The 9,043-nt window shown below is 65.0% G+C and overlaps 1 protein-coding gene across 1 annotated transcript in view; it reads left to right on the top strand.

The window, feature by feature from the left end:
- LOC112112024 (dipeptidase 1) overlaps nucleotides 1-9,043 on the top strand; it is a 16,242-nt gene that overhangs the window by 6,520 nt on the left and 679 nt on the right. Inside the window, exons 2-9 of the mRNA XM_029914237.1 lie at nucleotides 2,449-2,581; nucleotides 3,235-3,367; nucleotides 5,328-5,478; nucleotides 5,757-5,826; nucleotides 6,888-7,064; nucleotides 7,984-8,071; nucleotides 8,156-8,231; nucleotides 8,453-8,507. Coding sequence (XP_029770097.1) covers nucleotides 2,449-2,581; nucleotides 3,235-3,367; nucleotides 5,328-5,478; nucleotides 5,757-5,826; nucleotides 6,888-7,064; nucleotides 7,984-8,071; nucleotides 8,156-8,231; nucleotides 8,453-8,507 — 883 coding nt within the window. The remainder of the gene's footprint in view (nucleotides 1-2,448; nucleotides 2,582-3,234; nucleotides 3,368-5,327; nucleotides 5,479-5,756; nucleotides 5,827-6,887; nucleotides 7,065-7,983; nucleotides 8,072-8,155; nucleotides 8,232-8,452; nucleotides 8,508-9,043) is intronic.

Below are 9,043 nucleotides of genomic sequence, written 5' to 3' on the forward strand. Positions count from 1 at the left end.
CCCCCCCCCCCCCCGCGGCAGCTCCCCACCCCAGCTCACCTCTGCTCCACCTCCTCCCTGAGCACGCCACCCACGCTCTAATTCTCCTCCCCTCCCAGGCTTGCGGCGCCAAACAGCTGATTGGTGCTGCAAGCCTGGGAGGCGGGAGAAGTGGAGCGGCGACCAGGCACTCGGGGAGGGAGCGTGGGAATGCTGTAAAAAAAAATTGGGGGCACTGCTTTTTGGCGCCCCCAAATCTTGGAGCCCTAGGCAACTGCCTAGTTTGCCTAAATGGTCGCACCGGCCCTGGCCCTGGGGGACGGAGCAGCGGAGATGCCGCCAGCCACCGGCTCAGGCTGGGAATGACAAAGGCCCAGCATGTGACCCATCCTCGAGGCACCCGCCCCCCGCCGCCCCACCAGGGGTCTGGCTCTTCCTGAAACTGGGGCAGGGCTTGTCTAGCTGGTCCTGTAGCAGCACCTCACTGGAGTGATTGTGATCATCCAGCACCTTCTGACTCCAGCCACCGCCAGCATCCTCCCTCCTGCAGCCCCTGCCTCACTGAGCTCCAGGGGATGAGGCCCTTGGGCACGAGGCAGCTGCCTGCTGTGTATCATGCTCCCTAATCTGCCTGCAGCCAAGCCCTGCTCCCCTCCTGGCCTCCTCCAAGCCACCAGCAACCTTAACAGCTCTTTGTCCCCACCCCCCTCGTTCCAGACACCACCACAAACAGGGCTGGGAGCCTGCAGAAAAAGCCATTCAGTCTTAGGCTAACGATTCCTCGTCCCTGGGCAGCCCTTCCCATGGCTGATCCTCGCCATGCAGGACGCCGGTCTTGTTTGCTAGGCTTCAACGGCCAGACGCTGGGAAGAGACGCAAGCCTAGCGGGGCTGGAGATGGCACTGCGAGGGTTAATCAGCCTCAGCTGGGCTGCTGGGACCCCCTGCCCGGCCTCTGCCCAGGCTGGGTTAGTATAAGGAGGGGAGAGAAGCCCCAGGGAGGAGGCAGAGGGTCGTTGGCTCCTGCGTCTCCGCTCACATGCAGAGAGCAGGGCAGGGCTCCCAGAGGTGGGGGAGGCAGATGTTGCCATGCTCGGGACTGGAGCCGTGGCTGGAGGGTTCTACTAAGGGCAGGCAGGTTCCAGGCACCCACCAGCTGGGAGCTGAGGCAGGGGCAGGTCAGCGGGCAAAGGGCACAAACCAGGGAGCCGGTGCCAGCCCTGGGCACTCAGCAGCTGAAGGGCTACGGTGTGTCTGCTGCATGGGCTACGGCTCAGGTCTCGCTGGCCGCAGAGGGGCCAGCCAGCTCCAGGCACTGGGCCTGGAAGTGCTGCTGGCCCCGGCGATCTCCGGGTGCTTTGCTGAGCATGTTCGGGAACAGTGGGGGTGGCCGTTCTCGGGCTGTGCAGAAGCCAGCTGACACCCGGGCGTCGCTAATGCCACAGTGCAGAGACGGACCCGTCTCCGCCGCGCAGAGATGGGAGGAGAGCACGCGGGCGGGTAGGCGTGTGCCAAGCCATCCCTTGCTTCGAAACTCACGTAACAGCAACAAAACCGGGCGTCTGGGTGGGCAGCAGCAATGGCGCTGGCCCAGAGGAGTTGGTTACGGTTGTGGCCCCTGTTCCAAACGCTGGCTGCAGCCGGCTGTGGGGCTTCAGTGGCTGAAAACACAGAGCTGGGGCGATGCTCAGCAGAGAAGGGGGCCGAGATGCAGGGGAAGGGGTGGGTATCAGGTGCCCCCCAGGCCGATACAGCTCTCCAGCCTGCATGTGTAGGAGTTAAACCGCACCAGGCCTCGTCTACAAATGCAGGTTGTGCTGCTTCAACTGTCCGGGCAGCATGGAAAAGGTACAAGCCCCGAGCGTGTGTAACCCACACACCTCCTGGGTGTGGTGTTCTGCCCATTGGGTGGCACCGAGACCACTGAGAGAGCAATTAATGAGTCTGCTCTATCGCCTTAGCTAACAGCCAGTTGGCTTTTAGCTCATGCAATAGAGGCTCATGCACTAAGCTCCAGAGGTCCCCGGTTCGATCCTGTCCGCTGACGACCGGGGTCTGTCGGCGTTACCCGTGGACGCAGCTACCTTGGGATAAATGTGCTTAGAGGAGTGTGGTTAGTCCTGTCCCGGCAGCGAAATAAAGCTCTGTTACCCTGCGTCCACGCCAGGGGGTGACCCGGTGTAACTGTCGGTACCTGGCCCCCCTGCAAACATGGGGCGCAGCCCAGCCCTAGTATCTGTCCCACAAGGAGCTGTCCCTCACACCAGCATACCCTTTTGGGTAGTACTACCCGCCAGCCTTGCCTGGTGCCAGTCCATGCCCAGGCTTCCCCTGGGCTGAGGGCTCTTGCCAGCCACTCAGATCCCCTGCCCCGAGAGGTCAGGCAGGGTGGGTGGGGCTTCCCCCTCCCATGTGGGGGGTGCAGGAGCACGGCTCCCAGGCTCCCTCACTTTCATCCCTTTCTTTCCAGACACAACGACCTCCCCTGGCAGCTGCTGAAAAAGTTTAACAACAGGCTAAGCGTGGCACCGGCAAACCTCACCCTGCTGAACGACACCCACACCAACATCCCCAAGCTGCAGAGCGGGCACGTGGGGGGGCAGGTAGGCTGCAGATCCCGCAGGCACGGCCCACACAGCCACGCTCGCAGCAAGGCCCCGGCACACACAGATTCAGCCCCCCACACGCACCGACCGGGGGTACACTGACGCCAGCAGCATGCTGCGGCATGGACTAGGCAGGGCCTTCCAATGCAATCCAGCCGAGGGGCCTCTATGACTCAGCCCATCCCTGGAAAGCCCCGGTGGCAGGGGAGCCGGCCCTCGCTTTCGGCTGAGCGATCGCTGGAGTTTTCCTGGGGCCAGAGGAAGCCAGCCCGTCACCCACCTACTGCCTGCACTTCCCCAGCACGGCCGCTTTCACTTCCACCGTGCTCAGGTTCAGGCTTCCTGATGCCCGGGGATCCAGCTCAGCCCCCAGGGGGGTGAAATCCTGCCCTGTGGCCGTCAGCAGCCGCCTGACCTCTCTGGGTCTGTGCCCACCCAGGGTGAGAAGCCTGTGGCAGCAGCTGGTTGCTTGTGCATGTCACCCCCTGCCCCCAGGCCCAGGTACCGAGTGAGCCCCACAGCTGGCTTGGGATGGGTGTGGGCTGAAGGGGGCAATGAATGAAGCAAAGCAGCCGCTTCAGCAGCTGAAGGCTGCCCTGCCCCACACGGCGGGCCGGGCTCCTTAACTCCCCCCTTGTCTCCCCGCTCAGTTCTGGGCGGCTTACGTGCCCTGCGATACCCAGAACAAAGACGCAGTGAAGCGAACGCTGGAGCAGATCGACGTCATTCACCGCATGTGCGAGAAGTACCCCGAGGCCTTTGCATGTGTCACCAGCAGCACAGGTGAGCGATGGTGCGCGGCCCCTGCCCGGCTCCTTGGGGGGCTGGGGGCTGCAGGAGCTGAGCACGGACAGCCAAGGCTGCGTCCCAGCCAGGAATGAGCTGAGTGAGGGGGACCTCCCTGCCCAGCAGCCGCTGCCATTCTGCACCCAGCACCCTGCCAGGGCATGGTCCTTGCCAGCCCCTTGTATAGGGGAGTGTAGGGGGTTCGGCCAGGGCTCATCCCCCCTCCGGGGCGGCGCGGAACCAGACAGCCTCGCTACTTCGGTCAGGTGCATCGGGGAACTAGCCTGGCTGTGCGGCAAACCGTCAGTAGCTCAGACCCTCAGGCAGGGCTGAGCAAACGGTTGAACAGCAAACCCCAGGCTCCTGGCTCCGAGTGGCCTGGGAGAGAGGAGATGGCCACCCGCAAGGTGGGTGGCAGGGGGGACGCAGGCCCTCCCACTCCACTGCGTCCCAGCCCAGGGCCCTAGCAGCGATAGAAGACCCGCTGCATAGTCAGTGGGGATCCTGGCCACAACACACTGACATAGGCTCTGGCAGTGCTGCTGCCAGACTCGGGTCAGCTGCTCCCGGGCTACTTCCTAACTTCCCCTCTAGAGGTACCTGGGTCTGGACAGCGTCCTCCACGGGGTCACACACCATGGGCTCCTGGGTAACTGGCGAGTGGCAGGCTTGGCAGCGTCTCTGGGCTCGGGCTAGCATCAGGCATTGGCTGGTCTGGCCAGTCCTCGGTTCGGCCGCCGATTGCCGTGGTCTCCCGACTGGGAGCTACGCGAGCGGCGTCTGGCCTCTCCGGTGGCTGTGTTGCAAGTGAGCTCTGGGGTCGAGCTTTTATACTTCTGTGACGAAGTGGGAATGTTCATAATGTTTTCTCTGAATACTGTGTGGGTGCCTCAGTTTCCCCTATGCAGTTCTTAAGTATCTAGGTGGTGGGAGAAGGGGGTGTGATTGTTGCAGAGCCCTAGAGGGCAGATGTGATGCTGGCTGGACAGAAAATGGCTGACACCCTGTCTCCTGGCAACTAATGACCTGGGCCCCTCCTCTACAAAGATGCCAACTGAAGGTGTTGGAGAACAAAGAGATCAGGTGACCTCTTGGCCTGGGAAAGGAACAAAGGCCAGAGAGGAGGGGCTGGAGGGGTTTCAGTTGGGAGCTGGCTGGGGACGGGAAGTGTGGGCAGACGTGGGTGTCTGGCTCACTGGGCCCCAGAATGGACCCGGCAGAGTGGTCCCGTTCGCTGGACCTACAAGCTCTGTTTTAGACCGTGTTCCTGTCATCTAATAAACCTCTGTGTTACTGGCTGGCTGAGAGTCACGTCTGACTACGGAGCGGGGGTGCAGGACCCTCTGGCTTCCCCGGGACCCCGCCGGGGTGGACTCACTGTGGGAAGCGCACGGAGGGGCATATGCTGAATGCTCCGAGGGCAGACCCAGGAGGTGAAGCCGTGTGAGTGTCTTGCCCTGGAGACAGTCTGCTCCATGGGAGAGGAGGCTCCCCAGAGTCCTGACTGGCTTTGTGGGGAGCAGGTCCAGAGCATCGCCCGGGGGCTCCGGGACAACTTCCTGTCCTGCGCCTTGACCGCTGAGGGGTGGGCGCAGGGTTCGCTGGCTCCGCCCACTTTGGTGTCCAGAGAGGCTCGTCCCTCTCCGGGGCGGCGGGGAACCGGACCGCCTCGCTCCAGGGAGGTAGTTCCCTGGTACCTGCCATGTGTGCGTCTGGGGGGCGTCTCTCCCTGTGCAAAGCCCACGGAGGTGTCCAGCAGTCGGTAGCAGGGAGCTGGGCTTGTCAGGAGCCAGCCCCTCCGAGGTCTCCTACAAGGGTAGCCAGGGCCTGCCAGGCAGAAGGGGAGCTCAGCAGGCCTGGGGCAACCCCCGCCGTGGGCGACCTGGCCCCCATTAGCCGGCATGGCTGGCTGGGATTCCCTCGCCCGACTCAAGGCTGGGAAATGCTGCTCTTGCAGGCATAGAAGACGCCTTCCAAGCAAAGAAGGTTGCCAGCTTGATTGGCGTGGAGGGCGGCCACTCCCTGGACAGCAGCCTGGGCGCCCTGCGGATGTTCTACCGGCTGGGGGTGCGCTACATGACCCTCACCCACAGCTGCAACACCCCCTGGTAAGGCCCCGGTGCTGGGGCACAGGGCAGCTTGCTGGGCCCAGTGGGGTCCGGAGGCAGGGGGCAGAAGAACGGGGCCTGGTTGGTTTGGAACGACGTACAGGGCCCCAGGGTCCCAGTGCGGGTCCCGGTGCCCAGAGAGGGCCGCGAACGGTGCCAATGCCTCTTCCTGCCCCTGTGCTGGCACTCGGGGGTGGGCAGCAGCCTAGGGCCAATAAGTAGCTCAGGCCGCGTGGGCTGACCAGGAGCTCGCCTGATGTGTGCGCTCTGGCTCGCAGGGTGGACAACTGGCTGGTGGACACGGACCAGGAGCAGCCCGTCCACAACGGCCTGTCGCAATTCGGGAAGGTGAGTGGGAACGGCCCCTGCGTGTCCACTGCCTGGGGGGCTGGAGGCCGACCTCCCCATGCCCACACGTGGGGCAGGGAGCTCTCAGCTGGAGGCCCTCATGGGGATGGGGAGGGGACAGAGCCCCCCCCACTTCTCCAGCCAGGGACCAGCCGTTCTGGAAGGGGCGCTGCTGGCACATCAGGGCCGCAGGCCAGGCTGTCTTCTCCCCTCACCGGGGCTGCTCGTCCCAGAGCACGGCCCGCCAGGCGTGCTGCTGCAGGGGCTGAACTAGCCCAGCTCCCACCGCGGCAGCTGCCAATCCCTGGCCACATTCCCAAAGCCACTGCGGTGTTTTCCAAGCCAGCTGCAGCCTGGCAGTGCAAACTCCTGACCCCGCTGCCCGGCCTCTCTGGGACGCCTGGTGCCCCATTCTCATCCCCCTGCCCCAGGACCCCGGTCAGCCAACGCTCAGCTCCAGCCCCTGTGATTTGCCAAGGGCAGAGAAACCCGGCTGCTGCTCACCTCCAGTGCCCGACGGTTTCCGTGCCACTACCCAGCTCTCTGCTGGCACTGGGGGTGAAGTTCAGATCCTGTGGGCTGACTCCCCGCATGTTACCCCAGGGGCCCCGGAGCCCTGCCGTCTGCCCCACTGCACCGTCCCATTCCTAAAGCGCCGTACGGCTGCTGCCCATGGAGCCCCCAGCCCTGCTCACCCCCATTTACCCACATGCAGGGCACAGCCAGCCGGGGCAGCTCACACACACAGGGGCCAGAGGAAAGCGTGAGCTGGTGGAAGTTGACACGTGGATGGGCGCTCCTGTCCCTGACCTGTCTTACCCCCGGCCCCTGAGTGGGCAGGTCCCCTGGCTCAGACCCCGCGCCCAGGGGGAGGGGGCGAGGTCCCATTCACTCGGGCAGGTGGGGCGAGGCTAAGTGGGGTGAGGAGGGGTGCCCAGGAGAACATGCAGGTCCCACCGCTCAGACTCTGCAGGGCCTTGGGCCAGCTTGTTCCTGACGTGGCCTGCGGCTAGCAGGAGGGACGTGCACGCTCAGTACCTGTCTCTCATCCGCTCCCCTAGCGCGTGGTCTGGGAAATGAACCGCCTGGGCATGCTGGTCGACCTGGCCCACGTGTCTGTGCAGACGATGGAGGACGCCCTGGAGGTTTCCAAAGCTCCTGTTATATTCAGCCACTCGTCAGCCTACGAGCTCTGCAGAAACAGGCGCAACGTGCCCGACGACATCCTCCGCAGGGTGGTAAGATGGCCTGGACACGCAGAGCGATGAGCGTTTCCTCCAGCTCACAAGACCTGGGCAGACAGCGCCGACTCAGGCAGAGAGGGACCAGCTCTTGGGCAGGAGCAGCTCCTGCAGAGACACAAAACCCACACGAGCCTCCGGTGCTCTCCCCCGAGCAGGGGTCAGGAAGGATGTGGTATAGCAGGCCCCGCTAGGAGCCCGGACACGAGGGACTGGGGATGGGATCCCAGGCGCTAGGGGCCAGGCGCAAGGGGCCAGGGGTGGGAACCCGGGCGCAAGGGGGCAGGATCCCGGGCACGAGGGGCCAGTGGTAACATCACGCTGGGAGCGAGTACCTAAGTGTCTGAGCTGGAGGCGCTGACGGTGCCTCGCGCTGCCTGCTGGCTGGATCACTGCAGGGAAGGGTCCAGGGCTCTGAATGGGAGGCAGCATCCTGGGGACCACAGCGAGCAGCACCACCGCCGGCGCCCCAGGTCACGAGCAAACGGTCCCTCCTGCGCCGGGGCAGGCGTGGGATCCCTGTCCCGGCAGTAGCTGAGACACTGGGCTGCCCGGCCCAGAGCCCTCGCCTGCTGCAGCCTTTAGGAACCCGCGTGCACAGGCGGCGGGTACCATGGGCCAGGCCAGGCTAAGGCTCCCCTAACCCAGGCCGGGGCCCTGCCCCCGCTCCCCTTCTCCCTAGGCCGGTCCGGGGGTCGAGGCAGCTGCTCGGGCTGGCCGGCAGCCCAGTGCTCAGGGGTCAGGCCAGCCCGTGCAGCCAGGGGTGGGCCAGTGGGCGGCTTGGGGTAGGTGGGCAGGGGCTCCTCCAGTCCTGGGGGGTCTCAGGGCTCCAGCAGGTAGGGGGCAGGGCCGGCTGTCTAGCCTCCCCAAAACGGAGGTTCACCCGCTGCCCATGTCCGCATGTCTCTGCCTGCAGAACCAGAAGGGCGGACTGGTGATGGTGAACTTCTACAACATGTACGTGTCCTGCAACAAGGCGGCTGCCAACCTGTCCCAGGTCGCAGGTGAGTCTGGCGCCAGCCCTGAGGGACGTGGGGGGGTCCCGCACACTGGGCCTTGCCCCTCACCTCTGGCACTTCCCCCCGCAGATCACCTGGATCACATCAAGAAGGTGGCTGGCTCCGCGGCGGTTGGCTTTGGTGGGGACTACGATGGCGTGTCCACGTAAGGACTGGCCCTTGGGGGAGAGCTTCCTAACCCCACAGAACAGCCAGCCCCCCGCAGCGCTAGCAGGGCTGTCTGTGAGGCACGCCCAGCCATGCAGGCTGGGGCCCAGGGCACCCCAGAGCAGGCTGACCTGGGGCGTGCCCTCCTGCAGGACCCTTCCCTGAGCTTGCCCCAGAGCCTCAGCGTCTCACTCCACCCATCGCCCCGCTGGTCTCCAGGGAGACGCTGGCGAGGCCTCCAGGGGCTGCGGGCTGCTTTGCTGCCCAGAAACGGGTCATGGCTGGTTGCTGAGCCTTGGAGAGGAACGTTCCCCCCTCACCAGGCCCCTGTCAGGGCCCCCCCAGCTCTGGAACCAGGCATGGGGCAGCTCCTGGTACCAAGGCTCTACAGGAGACAACAGGCTGCAGCTCCCGCCCTGCCCTCCCCCCGGCCACCTCAGCCCCTCCGCTCACGGGCCCTGCGCAAAGCGAGTCGCGTCTCCCTCGGGGGGCAGCGCGCACAGACGAGAGGCCCTGTGTGAGCCTGCTCCCAAGGACACTTGTCTGGGCAGCACTTCCTGGATGCCACAGCACCCTGGGCTGGGGTGCCTGCTTTGCAGGCCTTGCCACCTCCTCCAGCTGTGGGGCCCATCTGCTTGGGAGCTGGGGGGAGGCAAGCTGGGGGAGGGGGCTCCCCAAGGCAGAACCCGTTAGTAAGGGTCCCACGCCTGGGTCTAGCAATAAGGCACATTACCAGTGAGGGGTTCCAGGGGGCACACACTCCATAGCTCCTGTGGGCTGAGCTCACGGTACATCCCAGGGGCTCCTGGC

The sequence above is a fragment of the Terrapene carolina genome, unplaced genomic scaffold (assembly GCF_002925995.2).
Source record: "Terrapene carolina triunguis isolate 2854851 unplaced genomic scaffold, T_m_triunguis-2.0 Scaffold33891, whole genome shotgun sequence".
NCBI lineage: Eukaryota > Metazoa > Chordata > Testudines > Emydidae > Terrapene > Terrapene triunguis.